General features: G+C 37.4%; 2 protein-coding genes and 1 long non-coding RNA gene across 3 annotated transcripts; 2 read left to right on the top strand and 1 right to left on the bottom strand.

The window, feature by feature from the left end:
- The first annotated feature begins 1,927 nt into the window (after positions 1-1,927).
- On the top strand, positions 1,928-3,220 carry LOC148850380 (BRI1 kinase inhibitor 1-like). Its single transcript, XM_088947131.1, has one exon. The coding sequence runs from the start codon at positions 2,070-2,072 to the stop codon at positions 3,075-3,077; it is 1,008 nt and encodes a 335-aa protein (XP_088803257.1). The 5' UTR covers positions 1,928-2,069; the 3' UTR covers positions 3,078-3,220.
- A 1,455-nt stretch (positions 3,221-4,675) lies between these two features.
- LOC148850379 (uncharacterized) lies at positions 4,676-5,858 on the top strand. Its single transcript, XR_016098634.1, has 3 exons — positions 4,676-5,034; positions 5,194-5,448; positions 5,551-5,858. It is a non-coding gene; the product is annotated as an uncharacterized LOC148850379 (long non-coding RNA).
- A 9,803-nt stretch (positions 5,859-15,661) lies between these two features.
- On the bottom strand, positions 15,662-16,712 carry LOC148850378 (uncharacterized). Its single transcript, XM_088946481.1, has 2 exons — positions 16,077-16,712; positions 15,662-15,951 (listed from the first exon to the last, which is right to left on the bottom strand). Exons 1-2 carry the CDS (start codon positions 16,572-16,574, stop codon positions 15,910-15,912), a joined length of 540 nt encoding a protein of 179 aa, XP_088802607.1. The 5' UTR covers positions 16,575-16,712; the 3' UTR covers positions 15,662-15,909.
- Between the last annotated feature and the right edge of the window lie 5,639 nt (positions 16,713-22,351).

The raw sequence follows: 22,351 nt of genomic DNA, 5'->3' as shown, positions 1-22,351 counted from the left end.
TTATATTATATATATTTTATGTATATTTATATTATATATATTTTATACATTATAAATTATTAAATATGCATTATATAAATATATTTATAATATATGATATATTATTTATTATTTAAAATATAATATATATATATATATATATATTATATTATATATATATCTATATTTCTAGTATTTTATTATATATTTATATATTTTTTATTATAAATAATAAAAAACCGATGAACCAAATCAACAATTAACAGAATTGGTCGACTGATTAATCGATAGACTTTGATTCGATTTTGGTTACCGGTTTTCCAAAACAACTGATAACCTTGACTCGATTTCAAAAATTAGCCCACGATTCGATTAACTGAACCATGAACACCCCTACAAATTCCCACACTTTCACATTATGTGAGTTTTTGCTTGCAATTTTGCAAAGAATACCATCGCGTGGATAACAGCGTAAGTATACATATATTAATCATGCACCAACCTATCAGCTAGATTGGCGTTTTGAGCACAAACTCTTAAATATTGAATTTATAAAAGTCAATACCATTTTTATGGCAAGTGTTCATTTATATAAATATAATATATTTGCGTTTTTTGTTACAAGTTATCAATTTTAACTAACTTAAAGATTAAGTTGCTTAAAAAGCTAGACTAAACAATGAATATGGCTTAGTATCAATACAATTTAGTTATTAATACTGTCAACAAATCAATTTGCTAAGAAGTAATGTAATTGGTGCAGTGCTTAGGATTTCAAAATTAAATATTGAAATTTATGGAGAGAAGGAGAGAGAGATGATTGCTTTTATTTAATATTATGCTTGTTGATTTTGCTTTCTAGGATGCCATTTCCTCTTAAAAAATTTGAAGGAGAAATGAAGAGGGACGGAAAGAAAAAATAAAGTTTGTGAAGGGGTTAGTGGAAAAAGGAATGGTGGCAGCAAAAGGATGTGCAGAATGGGAGTGGGAACTGGGAAGTCTTGTTTTATGCAGTGTCTACTTGTTGATCTTTTGTTTTCTACTTTTATATATATAGAATATGATTTTGAGTGGGTAATGGCATTAGTGGTAAAGAGGAGCCTGTCCACCAAAATAATGCATCCATGATTGTGATGTTGACACCCCAAAATCCAAATAAACAAACAAAACTCAACCATGTTGGATGGACCGCGATATACACGTGCCTGTGGGACTCCATCTCGTTTACATGGACCACATCAAACCATACACAACCCTCTGATCTAGACTGGATTAGTTGGTGGACCTGTGCCTCATTTCGCTTCCAATGTCCCCACTTCTATAGGTGCATGCAGTGCATCAGTTCCACTGGAACTATACTAATTAATTCCTGCTCTACATACCTACAGCATATATAGCAAATATTTTCATTTAATTAGTCTTGATAATTAGAGAGAGAGAGATGGTTTGTGGGAGGAGTATCTTAGCTTTAAAGCTTAATTATCTTTTCTTGTAGTCGGAGTAACATCACCACTTCTAGTTGGGTTGGGACTTGGGCTCTCCTTCCTCATGTATCATCACATCACATAGCTACGCCTCTCCAATCTTGGTTTCCATGCAGGTCGAAATTCATGGAAAATAGAAAGGGGCATATTTGTCATATTTGAAGATTCCTCTCCTAACGTGTGTTTAACATTTCTCTTTCTTTGGGGAGCCACTCATTTACAGAGATCTATGCATACCTAACATTAGTTTTGCTTTTACTTAACTTGGATTTAGTTTGGTTATTTAATTTGTCTCCATTTCAAGTAATGGAAACTTAGAAAAGGACCCCACCACATTAATGAATGTAATTGTTTTTCTTTTCTTTTTTTCCCTTATTCTAAGCTGATCTAAGTATAGGTTAATATTAACTTTCCGGTCCAGGTTTTGTTCTTTCTCTTTAAGTTGTGCCTTTGGATCCTCTCTCTCTCTCTCTCTCTCTCTCTCTCTCTCTCTCTCCTTTTCTTTGGCAAAGTTTGCTAATATCAAAAAAGAGTTAGAAAGCAGGGAGTTCTCCCAAGTCCAGATATTGAACCAAATAAACTACTCTCCTATAATACTGTTAAGTTATGGACACCCAACAGTATTCAAAGAAAACAGAGAAAGTTGCAGACAAAGGAAGAGGAGAAGCAGCAGCAGAAGGAAAATCAAAGCAAGAAGTAAAAGAAGACCAGTCAACAAATCAGAAAACATCCAGTACTACTTCCAATTCTTCTCCGCCTTCAGCTTCTTCCTCTCCTTCTCATGAATTCTCCTTCACAATCCCTCTCCATCCCCCTTCAACAGTACCAGATAAAACCAAGCCCGCACCTTCGTTTGCAATCGATTTGTCTCCAGCCGACGATATTTTCTTTCATGGACATCTCCTGCCTCTCCACCTTTTGTCTCATCTTCCCATCTCTCCCCGTTCCTCCACCAATTCCATTGAAAGTTATAATCCCCCCGTCACAGGTTTGTTAGAAGATGGAAAACCCAATAACATCATCAACAATAGCAACAGCAACCAAAGCACCGGCAACAACAGTAACAGCAACGATAACAACAACAACCGCAGTAGCAACAACAACATCATCAACAATAGTCATAGTAACAGTACTAGTACTAGTGCGACAAAAAGAAGAAGCAAGCCAAAGTCTTTCAGCTCCTTGTTTGGACTTGCTAATAAATGGCGAAAAGGGTCTGAGATTGGAGAAAGAGAGGATGAAGAGGACGACAAAAAGAAGAAGAAGAAGCTGAAATTCGATGTGGGTCATATTTTAAAAAGGTACGTGAGAATGGTTCGACCACTGTTGCTCTTTGGAAGTGGAAAGGATAACCGGCAACATCGTAGGCAGCCTTACTCGTTTTCAGGTAATTTAAATTCGAGGGGGAAGCCAGAGTGGAGGGGAAGAAGAGGAGAATTCTCAGCTCCGGCGTCCATATGGACGTCTCCCACCAACAGCGGTCATCTTGTTGCTACACAGGCTTTTCATTCTCCATCAAGCGATAGCAGCATGGAAGAGCTGCAAAACGCAATCCAGGCTGCAATTGCGCATTGCAAGAATTCCATCGCGATGGAGGAGAAACTCAAATGCTGATCAGATTATATTGATGAAGATGAAAATTTTTCAATTCTCTCCATTAATTCGGTATTGCTTTCCTCCATCCCCTTCTTGCTGTATAGAGTGTATTAATTAAAACGTAGTACAAAAGGAATTCGAAAGATTGATATTATATATCATGTTCATGAGACCGTTTCTGAGCTTTTTTCTTTCATGGAAACGTAATAACGAGAGTTCTGCTTTCCATTTGAAAATCTAACTGCAGTATGGTCAGGTATCTCCAATAACACTACTGTTGGTGTTGGTGGTTTGGTGCAGTCAAAAGTCAAAAGTACTTTTTTGATAATTGATTTGGAAAGCTCTCTCAACCATAGAGTTTTTCATTTTTTACTTTAATTAATAATTACTTTGCCCACCCCCACGGCCCACGAAAGGAAAGAAAATTTAAAATAGCAGCAGTCTTCTCTTCTAACCATGGCCTGAAACTCATCGTTCTGAGCTTTCGTTTCAGTTCATCTAAGTAAACGCAACAAACGAATCCTATCTACAATTAATACCACCACCACGACGGTTTTCAATGCTAGCAATCAGTAATACTGTAAAACGATCGAGTTGAGACAATATCTTCATTGTTGGGCTTACGTACCCAGGAAAGTGATGAAGATCAATTTCAGGCCATGTATTGTAGCTTTAAGCTGCTTCCACATATATTTTTGCGTAGGTTAAAGTGTAACCCCCGACATTGACAACCCTTCAATCGAGCTCGTGATTATATGGGTCCAAACCCTTTTGACTGCCTAGGATAAATTCGTCCACCTAGATGCTCTCGGACAAAGCAGGAATCTTCCATATGGCAGAGTCGGTGGCAGCCCAAAAAGCTGGTCCTTGCATTTACCATCTCAACAAGTTTTAGCGGTCCCCACCACGTGGCAAAAAGACAGCCTTTTCTGGGCATTCTACCAATTGGCAATTTGATGACTCAGCAAGTAGAATTACGACAGAAAGAGTCCAATGCATGCTTTAAGCAGGGAGCCAATGAAGACGGGGAACTGACCATGTGACCAGCTCAGTGGGGCGCCTCTACTCTCTAGAGGTCGACGGTCTGATAAAATGGTTGCACCACCCTTCCCCTCAAATGAAACGCCCAATTGGGGTAATGAGCCATGAACGACGACGACCCACATACAGAACCTTATCCCTCACATGACTACTACATGCATGATTATAACTCTGCATTAATTTTAGTGCATTAAATTGGACGATGGAGGAAATTTTGTATTGTTGAAGCTTCAAGAGCAATGGGGCTACCAAAAGGGGGAGAATCCTTTGGGATTCCATGCCTGTGGGTCTCCCGGTGATTTGATAGATCTGGAATTTACAGAGATAAGTACCAAATACAGCTCCTCCAATAAATAGAAGGAATATGATGATGTCTCTGTTAATGGAGAATATAAGTTATAATAATGATATGAGCAATTGAGTTGCTCATTTCTCCTACCAGTACCCTGTACCAATGCCCTTCTTTATTATTTTTATATTAGTATCTCCCTGAAAACAATGCCCCACTCCACATGGAAATGCTTTCTATCCTTTTTGCAGCTTCACTTTAGAGACCTTAGAATAGAGTTGAGAAACATAATAATGCCACCTCCTCCTTCGTGTAAGTCTGAAACATTTATTGAATGGGCCTTGCAGAACTACCGCTCTTTTCGTCGCATTGGAATTTGGAACTGAATGTTTGTTCCAACCACCAATGAAAGTCAGGGATGGAGAAAAATGACGACCAGTGGGCTCAAATAATGTAATGTTAACCTCACATAAAACTATGACCCATGAGTTAAATTCCAGAGATGCAAGTAAATCTCCCTTCTCCCCTATCTGTAGCAAGAGTCAGAAGGGAAAACAACACACAACAGAGAGCAAGCAAATCAAAGGAAATAATATCACAAGTGTGCATCAGAAAAGGTTCAACCGTATTCCTACACATGGTAAGGTAATCCATTGCTTTTTACAGCTTCACATCAAGATGCGGTAGGTAGGGAGTCCTATCAAGGTCAATTCTCCTCAAGACTCAAGAGGACAGATCCCCTTCCATCAGTCTCAAATGTTGAAATTTACCTTCTAATGGGTTTCTATTTCTAACCTGAACCAGGAAAAGGGTGAAAGAAAAAACGAAAGATGATGAATGAAGAGTTTCCACCTTGCCGACTTAAAAAATCTTCCGATGATCACGAGTAGATCCCTACCCCATGGAAGGACTTCTTACAGTAAATAATGGGGACTGAAAAGGGTAGTTGGCTCTTGGCTCCTTCATGGGTGATCTTTTTCCCGGAAAATTTATCTTCTCCAATCATCAGCCAAGTACAATTGGAGATGCAAATAAGAATACGTTACAGGTACTTTCAAGGTACGTAAGCACTCCAAAAAAAAAGTCAATAGGTGAATATCAGTTTCTTGAGTAAGCAATAACTAAACGATTTTAAGTTCTTTGGATGCTGTACAACAACAGATCATATGAGCTGGGTTTTGACCTCAAGGAGTTTTGATGGCGTTAAACAGGATCACTTTAGAAGATACTGGGAAAGAATCATCTTTTATCGGTCTCTTCCATTATAAAAGGGCATTCTTGCATTCGAGTAGGCAACAAGATTTTCTTTTTTTTTTTTTTTATGTAAACCGATCTTTCTGGTTCAATATATTAACCATTCATAAGAGAGAGAAGATTAATTCTACAGTTACGTAACATAACCCAATCAGATGTTTACATAATTTGAAAGTAAAATATAGACAATCAATCGATTTAAATTTACTGATCAATAACCTATAGTCTAATTTGCAGGAACAAAAAAATAAACATGTCAAGCGGAAAACAGAGCAATGCTAAGCTTGCAAATTTGCTTTCTTCTACACCTTATAAATTGAATTCACTACATACCACATATCCGGAATTTTGTGTCAGTTTGAGTGTTTCTCCCTTGTCAGTCATGTGGGTTCCATATATGATATTCCAGATTTGTGGCCTATAATTTATAAGGTATACAAGAAAAATATGTGCTCAGCATTTTACACAGAGAATGTACTGCGTGGATAAATTTCATTAACATCCACAATATTGGATACAAAATATGGATACCTAAAAGACAAATTATCAAATTCTGAAGTGGATTAAATCTTACAATCAGAGAATAGATGCTTTAACATTGTTAGGAATGGATATAATGTCCTAAGAGTAATCTGTATTGAACAGATGTTTCCATGAACAAATGGAAAAAATGTCATGTCTCAATGGCATTTCATTATCTATTATCTTGGGCCCAGGAAGGAAAAACTGGGGCAAGGATCAAATAATCCCATGTCAGGCTCAATGGTCATGGTATGCCAAGTTGCCTTCTACCTTTCGGGTTTCTTTCTCACTGTCTGGTTGATAAAATGCTGAATATTTGAAAATATTCTTAATTATCAATAAAAGTTGGATGCACTGTTTTGCATATGATGATAATTGACAGTAATGATGAAGAAAAACTCCACAGAAAATGGTTTCTTAATACATATACACTGCTTTCCAAAAAAAAAGAAGATTTTCAGAAAACAAATGCATCTTTACCTGGTCTTTTCCTGTATTCCATTTGTTTGAATGTATCCAACTTTTCTTGTATTTTGACCAATATGCCAAATTTATAACTATGGTCAAACAGATTTTCTCCCTTGATTTATGAAATTCCTACAAGATTATTCTTTCTTATTTCAAAAACATAGTTGTTCTGAGGCCTGTGGCTTTTTTCAGAAACTGATATCTATTGATAATTTTGACAGGCAGAATGGTTTAGACACTCAGCCTATATGTTGATAATTTAGACATTCTTTCATTCTTAAGCCCCATCACTTATTATGAATTATGATGCATTTGCAAATAAACTATTATAATCTGAATTAAGAGTACTGCCATACTGACGAAGGCAACACATTCAATACACAGACTAAGAAAGAGGGATATACAAAGATTTCTTAATATTGGCCCAAGACCCTAGATAGCTGGGACAATTATTGGGTAATTGCCCTCTCTGGTTTCACTAACCATCCATTTTAGAGAACTAGAGGCTCACTTGTTTATAGCAAGCCTTGCTTTCATGAGTGACTGTGTAAGAATGTTTTTCCTTTCTATTTCTACTTGTTGCTACCATTCCAGTAGATACAATTTTAAAAGGGGTGAAAAAGGAAAAAAGAATTTGTAACAACATAAGAAAAATCAAGAATCATCAACACAACACAAATATTGATCTCCCAATTAGACAACACACATGGTATACCTTGCAACTATTTGGGGTGAGCTACATGGATTCCATTCCACTGTTGCACACTATCAAGAGCCATATAGACCCATTTTAGTTTGCAAAACTCCTAGACATGGCTCTTTCATTTCACCAAACATGAAAAGACACAACTCAACCTGCACAGGCAATTCAATTGCAGATACCACATAAATATGAACTCATTTAGAGAAGAAAAATACCCAAACAAATATGAGATGCAATATACGAAACAATTCTAAATACAACAATGTGTAACGGAATAAGCCTCATGTAACAATGAAAGGGAAATACCTACCACACATAAAATGTACCAGTCCATGGAACAACAAGAAATATACCAGCCATATATTATTTTCTCATTCCTTTACCTCTACGTTACAACGATATGGGCACATGTATCGGAATCTGACAAGTGTACAAGTTAACAGTCTTGGTAAGCCAAACAAAATAGGATTCAGAGCCTCAGTAGTGTTTCAGTAACTCAGAAGTTTTCTTATTAATTTTTGAGAAAGAATGTTTAAATGTAAGCATTCCAAGAATACCAAAGGAATCTAGGCTAGCTCTGCTACCTGACCAATTAGCACCCTTATATTTGACTACATTTTGCCTTAACTTTTCTTTTAGTCTCCCTAGGAATGACCCCCAATACAGTTGAGTCCTGATGGCCCCTTGTTTAACCAGTTCATCTGCCATATGGTAAGCTCATCTTTGAGTCCAAGTGAAAGTATCTACCATTTCTCCAGATAGCTAGGTGTCTTACTTATGCCTGTATTGCCAAGGCCCTGAACTATTTATCTTGAGCCACCCAACAATTAAACTTGAATCCCCTTCCACCAACAACCCTTGAGAGATTTTCCAAGACTCAGCCCTTGGAGTGCTGCCAATAGTTTGGCACTAACCAAGTTTCCTTGTCCTATGGGTCTATATGGTATTGCAATTGTGCCATAATGACATCTAAAAACACATTCATCACCTCGGTTCCCTTGTTTCTTTTTTCAGGAAAAAAAAATATTTTTGGGGGAAAAATAAGTTATAGTAAATGCGATTGCAGTTGTATACAATTATGGAAGGACATATTCACAAAGATGTTGCAAATTAAATTTAAAACTGGTAATACTTTACAAAACTGGCTTTAAGACAATTTAATTTTCTCCCTTCCATTGTAAAACCGTGTAATGGTTTAACTTGTGCTACTCATTACATGGTTAGGAATGCATAAAATAATGTCAGGAAAAGTAATCCAAGTACGTAGTTTGTTGTCAAAGTATCTTCACAAGCAGTTTTTAGTGTGATAACTTCCAAGTCATCAAAGGTGGATCATTACAAATACATGGCAAATTGGCAACTAAAGTTTCAGCCATTAACCAGTGTTGGCCCTATCCTATCTACCTGATGTCTTGGAAGAGGTAGATTGGTTATAGACCTAACTTTCAGCATTTTATTGCAAAAAGTGGCTGCTTTCAGACTTTCAACCTGTGTTCTGATTTCTGACACTTGATTTCAGCATATGGCATAAGATGGATGTAGACCAAGCGGTGGCCTTTATTGCATGCATCACAATTTGAAGATCTTAATTTCAGCTGATAGCATCTCCAAATAAGAGCCACAACCCAATGTTGGTCTCTGGGCCACTGTGTTCTTGGGAGGAGTGGACTGGATATGGATCCTAACTTTGCATTCCTTCAACTAAATCACCCCATCCTGCAGTTCACCCTTTGGTGTCTTCGTATTTCTCATTTAATTAATTTTTCCTCTCATCTAAGAAGCCGTACTTCTAATTTCTTTTCAACAACTGCACAAACCTTGCATATATCTCTATGTGGTTTTCCAAAATGATGTCATTAATATCACATTAACATCTTCTTATGATGCCATCTGTGCTGAAATACTTGAAATCATCTCTCATTTGAAACCAGTATATGCCACCCTAACCTGAATAAGATCAATATAAGTTCTTTTCAAATCTGTTCTTGTTCAAAATATTAGAAAAAGAAAAGATTCTGGAAATTTATTCTTCCTGCACTGTCCAAAAAAATATGATCTATAAGATATGCACTGCCCAAACATAATAAATCATCCCTGAAATACTTGAAATCATCTCTTATCTGACACCAGTATGCCACCCTAATCTGAATGAGATCAATTAATAAATGCTTTTCAAATCTGTTCCTAGTTCAAGAAAAGAAAAAGATTCTGGAATATTATTCTCCCACCTGCTGTCCAAAAAACAGCTGCTAGTTATTTATAGAGAATAAAAGTAAATGCGGATGAACCCATCTCATTTGCTTGTATTCTACATCCACCTACATTAATCCCCACATCTTGCACCAAAACTCTGTTGTGTTTATGAAGTATTTTACCTCTTCAAGAGCTTCTTAAATTTCACAGAACACTAGAACAACCTTTTTTTTACTAATAGGGCATGGTAGACTATAGTGTTCTTAAAAAAATATTAGCCTATAAACATGGACAGAGTCTCTGTGGCAATTCAATTCAAATATGTAGATTGACATGTCAGCCCTAGGCCAACCCGATGTGATAAAAGTTCTCAATCCTAACCTTAATGCAATCCAATCATGAACTCAGGTTAATGGGGATGGGTTTGGGTTCGAACCTTCCCTACACCAAGTTTACAAATACAAGCACAAATACACACTACTAGCGGTGGCAATTGGGCAGGTTGGGTTGAGTTTGATTTAGGTTGAGCTTCAACCCAATCCTTCTAACCTGCCAACCCATTAATGACCCAGTTATATAAAATTAAATGAGTTGAGTTTAACTCAAACCCGCTTTAACCCAATCCAATTCACCCAAACCCATTATTCTTATATTTATGTACTTAAAACAAAAAACTCCCTCCCTCTTGACAAATAGGTTGGTCATAGCTTAGTGATAATAGTAAAACACTATCATACTCATGCAAGCACACATATATATGCAAAATGATGCATCAACTTCCTTTTTTCTCTCCCTCTTACATAAACATGCTTTATAAATAAATCAATATGCATTTCACACATAGTTGCCCATTAAGGCATCAACTCAACCCAATTTTCAACCTAGTTAGCTATCAAAAAAAAAGAAACTAAATTTCAACCCAACCCTATTATTTCTGGGTTGGCCCAACCCAAGTTGCAGACCTAATCTTGTAAATTCGTTCAACATTGAAACCTTAACCTCACTAATTTTGAACAATCTTAAGACATGATGGATCCTTCAATATAGGGGACTTATTCTTTCTGGTCCAACGGATGGTACAGTATTCTGTGTCCTGTGAAAGGATAAATCATATCAGAGCTGGTTGTCACATGACTTAGCATCTCAGGTTCAACAAGGGAGCATAATTGTTCCTCTTGTTCTGCCCAACAACCATAGTTTAGAATCTTCTAACCAGAGCCCTTGTCACATATATATGTATATGTGACCACAATATGTTATCTTGTTGTTGATCTATGTACATCATGATGCCCTTGTCAAATGCAAAATTGTATTTTGAGACAAAGCAGTGAGTTTGGATTTGGACAGTCACTGAAACCGTGGTGCTTGGCTCTGGTTAGAAGATATGTTGGACAGACATAAGCACACGGTCAGCAATGTATTGTAAAGATGTCCCAAAGAAAATGCATACTATTCTCTGGGCTCAATCATCAAATTTATCAGCTTAATAAATAATCCATTGCTTTCAAATAATCTTAAAATTAATACCTCTGTGACCAGAAACTCAAGCTCAAATTTTGCGAGTGTTGATTCAACTTGATTTGGTCCAATCCGATCTAGTCTAATGTGAGTTCATTACAAATGGATCAGGTCCAATCCAATAAATAAATTGGACCATTTTGGACCGGTCCAATTTAATGTTTGGATCGTCGAATTTGTTCAAATTCATCTTAATTTAAATTGATTTTAACTCAAATCCAATCCATTAACAGTTATATTCTTATCTAATATCAATGGACAGTGTATTGATTTAATCCAACCAAATTCAATATAAATTTATTACGGATGGATCAGGTCCGATCCAATCTAATAAATATTTTGGACCAAATTGGTCTAATCCACGATATCTTTCAAATTGATCCGTCCAGTCCAAAACCGATTCATTGGCACACACAAAAAAAAAAGAAAAGAAAAGAAAAGAAAAAAGGAAGAGAAGACCTGAAGTGGCAATTGAAATACCAAGCTTGGCGTTGGCGATATCAATTATCAACCATAAGGTAGTTCTCCTGGAAGCATAAAAAAAGTTCGTTTTGGCGGCAATAAATAAGAATCCAGCGGTTTGAAGAATAAATGAATAATTTTGGGTTTAACTCCCCTGGAACAATAAAAACGCGTATTTTTTCAAAACTAATCTCAAAGAGTCTTTCGAAAACCTTACGTTACACTTTACTCATTCTGCAAAATTGCAAATAGCAGATCGATGAAACAAATAGTTGATGTTATTTTGAACAAATGAAAATAGCCAAAGTTTTAAGGACGTTTGTAATAGTGCAAAAAAACTGCATTGCAGACAAACGGAACTTTAGGTCTTATCATTGCAGAAAAGTTAAAAGTAAAAAAATCGACACACTTTCTACCTAAAAATACGTGTATAGCATATTAAACATACACTAGTGGAAGGGTACACGTGGGTGTAAACTGTAGAGTAAAAGTAAAAGAGTAAAAAAAATGAAAAGACATTTTGATTTTAGTAGCTTGTTTTATTATACTTCTTTGAATGTAGTTAATGGTTGGATTTAAAAAAAAAAAGATAAATTATATAGACAACTATTATTTTCAAGCATTAACATTATATAGCGCCATTAAATTATTTTTTTGTAAGTAAATTAAAATTTATTAAAAACTAAAAAAGAAGAGAAGAAGATACATCAGAGTCTAGAAACCGAGAACCAGTTCAAGACTCAAAACATGAATCCAAGGCAAGGATATGAATATATTTAAACTTTTAAATATATATATATTATATAATTGAAAGTTCTTCAATTTTTGGTCCTATATTTTCCAAATCCAAATAATTCACCTATTATATATTTTTTTCTGAATTAAATATACGTTTTTCCATAATTCAAAAAAAATGCAATTCAAGATGTTTTCTTTGAAAAAAGCATCAATAGACATATGTTATAGATAAATTTGCTAATCATGGGGTGTTTGGTACATCATTGTGTTGCAGTTGCATTTTGGTTGATGAATGCAAACTTGTGAGAAATATGTATTATAACATCATATGACAACAAATAGAAATATGCATATATGTAAAAAATATTAAATTTGACGTTTTAGGTAAAAATAGTAATTAGTATTGATCAATTTAAAATATTTTCAAAAAAATCAAGTGAAAAAATCTCTCCTACAAATTTGTGTTGATCAATCCAAATAATAGATAGTGACACACACACACACACACACACACACACACACACACACACACACACACACACACACACACACACACATATATATATAGGAAAATTCATGATCAATATCTTGTAATTTGGCTCGAGTGGCAATTTGGTCCCCAAACTTTAAAATGCGACAATCCAGTATCCGAACTTTCAAAATGTGACAATCTAGTACCTGCCATTATTAGTCAATCCATTAATCAGCCGTTAAGTGATATTTGAAAAGTCAAAAATGTCCTTTGAATGCCATCTAATTCTCTTTATCAACCATCCAAACATTGACAAAAAAACTAAACACTCCCAAATCCTAGCATCTTCTATTCAAAAAAGTTGGTGATTGTTTAGAAGAATCTAGAAATTGTGACTGTTCATTTTATTGTAAATATTTGGATAGTTGATAAAGAGAATTAAATGGCATTCTTAGGGCATTTATGACTTTTCAAATGTCACTTAACAGTTGATTAACGGGCTAGTTAATGGCAGGTATTAGATTGTCACATTTTGAAAGCCTGGGTATTGAATCGCATTTTAAAGTTCGGAGACCAAATTGTCACTCGAACCAAAATACAGGGTACTAATCAAGAATTTTTCCCTATATATATATATATATATAGGGTACTGATCAAGAATTGCCCCACTTGAACCAGCTTCTTCCCAAATTGTCACTCGAACCAAAATACAGGGTACTAATCAAGAATTTTCCCTATATATATATATATGGTACTGATCAAGAATTGCCCCACTTGAACCAGCTTCTTCCCAAACTGATCTACCTCTCCAAGAAGTAAGCCCCTTTACCAAAGAATGCATTTTTTATTAAGTTCTCTAACTCAACTCATTTTGCAAAAGATGATAAATCCTGATTCATGATGGGCAAGAGTCGAGTCAAAGGTAGAGAGTAGAGGGATGGATGGCGTGTCATTCTGGGGCCATTTAATGACAGCTGAAACTAAAAGGGTTGAACTGAGAGTCCGTTTGATTTGCAGTCAGAATTGGGATCAGAATGATCTCACTACAAAACATTTGTTTCCCATTGTCTGTTTGGTTCAAATAGGAATGGGAATAAAAATTAGAATCAATAGGAATAGGATTTTATTTCTAAGGGAGGGGGAGGGAATAATGCCATTCCACGAGAATAGGATTTCAATTTCGCCCAACTAAACAATTGGAATGGAAATGACCTATTCCAATTCCTATTCCAGACCCCTATTTCTGTGAAGTGTGCACCAAACGGGGCCTGAAATGGTTGAACTGGGGTCATTAACTTATCAACGAGGTTGTAAGCTGCTTAATGGTTAAAACAGAAGTTACGTTGGGCTGATAAATGATAATACTATTTTTAAATATTTTATCATTTAATTATTTCCTTCACCACAATCCAAAATAATAAATAAGTCATTCAGCTGAGCTAGTTCAGCCATTATCTCAGTTTGGACGAGTAATACAAGTATTCATTCAATCCTCATGTAACATTTTCTTGAGCCACAAAAAAAATATGGCGTCTTTCAGCTCAAGACTGAACTTTTCTTTTATGCCTGGTCAATTAAAAAAAAAAAAAAGGTATCTTAAGGCAGTCTTCATGTTCATGGGGCTCTTCTCCTCGGGAAATGGTGTTCTTTGATCCATCTCCGTCTCCGAATGAATGTCTATCTATGTTCATAGGTCTGTCCGTCTGTATATAGTAACATGACAATATAAAAAGAAAGCTTTAGAGCAATTAGCATAGTGTGGTGAATGGTGATGGGCTGATGGGTAGGGTATCTTCCATAGTTTCAAGTAAGACAATCTCTGTTGATTGAAATTCGATTAGTAATTTTACCAAAAAAATATTCGATTAGTAAAGGTGTATTGATTTGATATATGGATTGGTCCATCTGAATTTTATGGCCCACGAGGCACAAGCCCCTTTTTTGTTCGGGTGAGAGATTAACAAAAAGGCAAAGGCCCACAAGTCGATGTATGAATGTTATGTTGGATTTATATGCCCACTTGGGGCCTTTGCCTTTATGTACCCTCTCTCTCTCTCTCATTTTGGACTGTCCCCCCTCCCTTTCCATCCCCATCACCTGCAAAGTGAATTTCTTTTGCCAAATTTTAATGTTAATATAACATCAATATAATGTGGCTATGAATTATTCAAGTGTTGCCGGGGTTAGTGATTCAATTGATGGGTCATATCTTAGGATTCTTTTTTTTATTATTATTATTATTTGGTGGTGGTGTGGCTGTTGCTGCTGGGACCCTAAAAATCGGCAAGTGCGGACCGATGTGATCAAGATTTCGCCTATGAGTTCCTCTTCATCCTCTCTCTCTCTCTCTTTCTCTCTCAAGAAAGTTAAGAAAGATTCCAGGTTTCAGTGAAGATCAAATAAGTAAAAGTCCTCTCAACGGCTGATCTCTCTCTCCACAGTCCACACACACACACGTTGAAGCTTGAAAACGAACTAGCTTGTACGTTGAAAGAAACAGCTGGTTCACACCACTGCTAATCAATTATTTGCAACATACGAATTATTTCAGAAATATAGAGGGTCCCCACAGTGCAAGCTAGGTTGGATCAAATTCATGTCTCCGTGAGTAACTAATTATATTCTTACTTGAACTTTATGAAGTCTCCATTCATGAAAGGTACTTGGATCCTCTTTGACCATTTCCCCATAATGGAGTCCCGATTTTTAAAGCAAATAATGGAGGGATGGATTGGATAGAGACCCTTTACGCGATTCTAGAATCCCCTTCGTCCTACTTAATTAGTTCTATTTTACTCTCTCTCTCTCTCTCTCTCACACATATGCAGTTATACACACACTGCACAGTGCACAGAGCCAGACAGATATAAAGCGAAAGAAAAAACGGGGGAAGAAAAGCAATTAGAGCGACATTTTATCTCCCATGGTTAGATCCATCAATGGACAGCATCACACAATAGAAGTTCAACTGCAAAATATTTTGTACATAGAACAGCCAAACACCAACCTCAGGGAAAAAAAAAAGAACATGAAAACGAAAAAAGAAAAAAAAAAAAAAAAAGGGAAAGACGAATATTGAAAGTTAAAACAAGCTCACGAACACGAAATTAAGATCCCTTCTTCCTCCCTTCGAACAAAAAATTCCAATAACTCTACAACGACCCCGTTATGAAATGGATCAAGGCAAATCCTATTCTCTGCAACTTGGTCCACCATCAGTACTCAAGAGCTCCTGCATCAAGAATTAAACCAAATCAGTCTCAAGCGTAATAAGAACGTCTATTTAGTTACCAGTTAGTAACTGCACACTGCACTAACAAAATATAATCGATCTCATCCATTCTCCATCCTAATTACCTGGGAGGTCTTGCTGCTAATAATGTAGCCTTCGTCATGAACCAGCAGCTGTGTCTTATTGCCTCCAACAGCTACTGATACTCTCTCCATGGACATGGAATTGGAAGCATCACACTTATCAGCTGCTTTCTTGGACAAAATGTGGGGGGTCCTCTTCAGACCCAGTAGACCCTTCCACTTACCCTTGGGCGGCCTCGGCGGTACATCGTCGTCATCGATGAGGAGTTCATCTCTCAAAGTCATCTTCTGCAACTGGTTGGTGCAATTATCCTTGAAAGGCAACAAGCGACCCTTGAAGAAGAGCTCGTCAGCAGTCATCATGTTGTAGTTAGTGACAGAGAATTCAAAATCGGAAGAGGCGGGTGCTTCTGATCTGGAGCTACGTTCATACTTGATCATTTGTTGGGCGTCGACGAAATCGTTGGAGAAGGAGATTCTGGGGCTCATGGGAGCGCAGAGACCTTGGTGCTCGCTGTTGAACATGTCTAGGCATGCCATGGGAACCCACAACAACACAGCCTAACCCTCTTTTTAACTTGTTCTTCTACCCGACCGGCCCAGTCCCCACCCAACCCCCCCACCTTCCCTCCTGCACTGTTGTAACCTACCCACAAGTGGATGGTTTTATTTATATGTGAATGAGCGGAGCTGGTGTTTGTATTTATATGGAAAAAGAGAGGAGCTTCTGTCTCTTTATGCATGCTATGTCATGTCATGTTCCATGCCTCTTAATGCCGCCCACCACATCTACATTTGTCGTCTGTGCTGTGACATCTCTCTCTCTCTCTCTCTCTCTCTCTCTCTCTCTCTCTCTCTCTCTCTCTCTCTCTCTATCAACTTAATATTTAATTTGGTCTTTTCTTTATTTCAACCCAACTCACCATAGGCATTAGGCAGCATATATAGAGTTACAACGGATTAATTTTAATCTATCCATTCTTCTTTTTCTTAGATTTTTCCGAGTATGGGTTGAATAATCTTGGTCCAGTTTTGTATTTGGACCATGAGATATTTATGGGTACAGATGCATACATTGTATGGTATGATATGTATATCATAAATATATATCCCATGTGGGTGATATAACAATGAGGCAACTGATGAGTTTGCTCTATGCAATTATTATTATTTTTTATTTTGTGGAAGTTGTGTGGTTCATAAGTAGTGCACTACTTATGCACAAAGGGGAGGTCGTGCATGAAGTGGGTACACAATGTTATTGTTATAAATGGGCATGATGATGAATGCATGCATATCTCTATCCATGCATGCATGTGGACATGGCGACATGCATGGATGTAACCCACTTTAGGTTTTGGTTTTGAACCAATGGATTGTTACCATTTATGGGGAATGGGTAGAAGGATGGAATGATGGATTACATGGACGGATTGAATCAATTTGGTAAGTTTTAAAAGGGGAGAAAGGGTGACAGTTTCCACTGCTGGGATAGGAAGCAACACGAGTAAATAAAAGGTATACTGTTGGTTTTATTAACTTTTTAACCTTGAGACTTTGGTGGAGGAAATATGGGACTGTAGAGAGAGAGAGTTGACCGGTGTTTGACTTATAAGTTATTAGCAATGAATGAGCTGGCGATGCCGACTGATCAATGGGATCACGTGACTAGGGTTTCCTTCAATAACTTTCTTCTCTTTTTCCTGGCTTAAAATAATTTAATAAATAAGATATAAATATGAAGAAATAAATTAAGTAGACCCTCGCAATGAACACTTAGCTTCCATCAAACGAAGAAGATTGCTCTGTGCCTCCTTTTATTGCCCCATATTTGTTTTCTGGACCAAAGCACGTGGGCACGTGAAGGGCTCTTCCCTTCTAACTAAGCTAGTGCTCTGCTTCTAACCCCCCCTCCCCTTGCCTTAAATTACCGTAATGCCACTGCCTCATTGTTATCATTAGTAAATAAAACAAGGACAGATTTTGAAAATGCAAATGGCGCCAACATGCTTCCTTGGTTCATATAATTTATTATTATTATCATTAATAAGTAATAATAACTAATAAGAATGAGAGATTCTAAGAATGCATGGAGAACAAGTGTAAGCACAGGAAATGGGTTTTCTTTAATTAGGATAAGGATTCTAGTATTAATTCGCCATTTCTTGCACGGTTTTACACTCACTGCTTTGGTAGATTCAATTAATCCCCACAATAAAAATTTTAATCCAATGGTGTTTGTTTTCATAAAGATTAAGCGAGTATTCTCCTTAGAGATGGGTTGGGAAGCGTGGGTTATGGAATTGTTAACAAATGTCAGTCTCTCTCTCTCTCTTTTTAAGTGTGTCTATTACTATTAGGGTTTTGCATTGTTTTTGAAGAAAAAAGAATGAGGATTCAGTAACTTCTAGGGAGGATATATAAATATTTCAACAATCACCAAGTCAATTCCAATGTACGGGCACATATTATTAAGAAAAGAGGGGATGACAAATTACCATTCGATTGTAATCTTTCAATCTGGTTACATTGTTAATAAATATATATTTGTTTATACTGGATGGATGCATGCTTGCAACCCTAATTATAAAGTATTAATGGTGTGAGTTGTGGGGATGCAGTGAGTGAAGAATTCCAAGGGAAAGAACTAAGAAGCTAACTAGAGTCTAGAGATAATTAAGTGTATAGTATGTAAATGTACCAATAAATCATCCTTCAAATTTCTCTCTTCCCCTTTTCTTAATGCTTTCTTTTTGAGGCATTCCTTTGCAGAAACTGTACATGCAAGAGGCAATATATTTGTACTTTAATATGTACCATGCATGTAAATTGTTACTTTGTGTGACCAAGGACTCTTCTAGTCCTCATGACTCTTGATGACAAAGAAAAACGTAGAGGGCATCTCAGTCATCATCTTTTGATTCTTTTTGAGAAAAAAGAAGAGGAAGAAAAAGAAAGAAAAAGATATCTTAACTGGGCTGAAAGTGGTTAGTGGATGGATGGATAGGTCACTTATTAGACTTAAGAATTGGGAATTAGATGGCATAGGGATAGGATTGACCAAATGACCATAGCATGAACATGAGAGACAAGAATTTAAGGGGTTGTGGTTGATTGAGCTTTTTTACTGGTACCAAAAGGCACCGTTGTCACTCACATGGTATACCCTTTTTGGTGGAACGTAACTCAGGTGGGCGGCCAAATGGAGCGGCGACAGGTGGCCGATTCCCACATCTCTCTCTCTCTCTACCAGTTGCAGAGATTCTGATTTGAGGAGGACCAGTCAAACACATCGGAACTCTTTAGAATCACAGTGGGTAAGGCTAGGTCTAAGGGTGTTTGTCTCTCTTTTGGTCTCCTGCCTTGGCGGCAGCACTTGGCTTTATAGACTTAAACTAAGAACCTGTCTACTCTTTTATATTTGTTGCGCCTTACGATGTTGGATCAGAGGAAGTAATTGATAATTACTAACACTTCTCTCTTAATTTGGGTGCTTTGAATAATGAATACTTCCTCTCTAGGCTTTATTTAATTGAACTATTCTCAATTTCATTTGCTAATTAATATTATATTTGAAATGACTCTCCCAGTAACAGCAATCTATGTTTTATTCCATCAAATAATCTCTTTCCCTTATCTCTTATCTCTCTCTCTTTCTGATTTTTCTTTTTTTTATTTCTCTTTCAGTTGCAGGAGTAAAATACATGGCATTCATGCATTAACTAGGATGGGTCATGATCGCAGGACATCCACTAATGAAGAACAATATAATATACATAATCCCATCTCTTTATGTATAACTATAGCCTCCTAATAAGTTCTAAGTCCTTACATTACAAATATATAAAATTTTCTTCTCCTGACAATGTCTAACACTCTACTCCCCATAGGGGGAAAAGAAACAGAAATATAATCCTCATGGCTATTAAGAGTCATATTAGCTTGCTGGTTGGGTTCTGGCTCTGACATCCTTCGAGGCAGCTCCTCAGCACGGGACTCCGGATCACTTACCAACAAAACACTTTTCCAATTCTTTACCAACATAATCTCACACCGCACATCTCATATATAATGAATTCCACTTTATAATGGGTGAGATATGCAATGTTAGATCAAGTTAATAGAGGGTTGGAAGATGTTTTATAATTCCCAGCAACCCAACCTATGGACTATTGTATAGGTACGATGGGCACAGGGATGCTGAGCTGAGCTGCAACCAATTGGAATTTGGAAAGCCATTCCCGAGGCATCTATCCTCCCTCCTCCTCGGCTCTTGCAGTTGCAGACATTGCCCTCCACCATGGCACCACCCTCTATAGTCCACGTAGCTAGCTCACAGAAAAGAGGGGTTTGGTGAGATGCTTCAAAAGAAGACCGTGAGCCAATAAAAATAAATAAATAAATAATAATGAGCATTCAGCCCTGACCGTTGGATCAACATCTGTATCCCCACGCCGACAGCCTCATTGAATCAGGAATCACCCTTCAAGTTGAAGGCATTGATTTGATATTAAGGTGGAGGTACCACACTGATACAGACATACAGACAGCTGTAAGTACGCGCTATTGAGTTGGTGTTTACGTGGAGGGCTCAAAGCTGATTGGTAATGGTGGTACCACACAGAGGTCACAACTCACAAGAGATGAGATGATCCAGCTTCAATGCCTCTGGAGTCTGGAGTCTGGAGTGAGTCCACTCTCTAATAACTAGCTTCAGCCTTCAGAGTTGAGTCAGTCTCGTGATGAATGAGAATCTTCTTGTGTGTTAGACAAATGCAAGCGTTGACTGTTGGGGAAGGATGGATTATCAACATTAATGAAGGATACGCAAAATCTGTTTCTGTACCTTGGTTTGCCTTCACAACTCCAGATATTGCGGTGACCCGCTTAAATCAAATATAATCTTTGTTCGTTTGGTTCTCGGCCCATTTATGTACTTATATTTACTTGTCCAACATTGATATCAGCTTCTAAACCCGCTGGATATGGTGTACATCAAAACGACCCACAGATACACAGTCTTCTGGAGTCTGAGCTCTCTGGAAAAGCAGGCATCTTAGCTTTGCATCGTACCACTGTACATATTCAGTTCTATGTGTATTTATATTATTTATTTCAATCACCTAACAAGTAAGTAACAAATAGGCGACGTGGCTGAAACTGAAATGAATGGCATCTCTAGCTTAGTGCAGTAGTGGGGCTGAGTCGGAAATGAATAGAATCTCTGCCAAGCCAAAATGAAGCAATCCCCCAGGCACCCTCATTGGACGGCACGGTCAATCCGGAGGAGTTTGAACTTTGGACGGACCTGGTGGACGTGGGGTTGGGGATCTATCCTCCCATTTGGCAGCTGGGGTTTCGGTCTACTACAATAAGCTCAGTACGGTACCTACCCAGATCGCGTCGTAATCACTAGCAAAACCAGTGTCTCAATGTATATTTTCCAGAAAAGAAAACATGGGTTATTCACATGTCCAATGAATGGTGGGGATTGGTCAGATTCTTCCCCACGGCCCACCCCATTCCGAGAAGTTGTTTATTTAGACAGACTGTTGGCTGTTGGCTGTATATGCGTATGGAAAACCATTTTCCATTGGGCAATCCTCAGTGGCCCAGTCCACAATCCAAATGGTCCATTTACATTTAAGAGGCCTGCAGGCAACAGGCAGCAGGCTGCAGCTGCACAAATCGAGTTTCTCGGTTCTCACCTCTCACTTGCCTGCTGTAAGCCTGTTACCTGTAAAAGCAGTACACAAGCACTTTATAAGGGTATTTTAGTCACTATGTTATGGCATAATTACTAGAATACACACCACAGCTTGTCCGTAGCCCACGTATGCCGAGTTAATGACCAAAAGGTTTTAAGTACGGCTCGGCTCCTATCAGAGGAAGCACGTTCCACTCTGACTGGTCACTGGTGCAGCTGCCGCAGGAAATCCAGACCTGATTCTCTGGATGATGATAGGCAAAGGAAGAAAAACGGAACAAAGACTATCAAGTATCTCCCCTTATTGCGTTTGCGCCCAACACAAGCAGGTCTATCAATCCTGAGGGTACTGGGTATCATGACTATTCCCAAGCCAAAATGCGAGTATAGGACTCTACTAACCACTTAAGGTTGTGGTTGTCAACACTGGAAGCTCCGGATCCATGAAAAAAATGAATGCTCAACTGGACCAAGTTCAGGTCTCAATTTGCCAACAATTTATTTAAGAAAAAGAATAGGCAACCTCCCTTCACAGTTCAGCACACGAGAGCTAAAAATATGTGTATTAACCATCATATTAATTTTCAGATAAATCAAGAATAGGCAACCT

Source organism: Nelumbo lutea, chromosome 5, assembly GCF_056320005.1.
Source record: "Nelumbo lutea isolate HS-2025 chromosome 5, American lotus-T2T, whole genome shotgun sequence".
NCBI classification, from domain to species: Eukaryota; Viridiplantae; Streptophyta; class Magnoliopsida; order Proteales; family Nelumbonaceae; genus Nelumbo; species Nelumbo lutea.
This window is presented reverse-complemented; position numbering and strand designations above follow the sequence as displayed.

Coding starts and splice junctions, on each gene's coding strand:
- LOC148850380 (XM_088947131.1), top strand. CDS start 2,070: ATGGACACCCAACAGTATTCAAAGAAAACAGAGAAAGTTGCAGACAAA.
- LOC148850378 (XM_088946481.1), bottom strand. CDS start 16,574: ATGGCATGCCTAGACATGTTCAACAGCGAGCACCAAGGTCTCTGCGCT. Junction 15,952..16,076: donor TTAGCAGCAAGACCTCCCAG/GTAATTAGGATG, acceptor TTCTTGATGCAG/GAGCTCTTGAGTACTGATGG.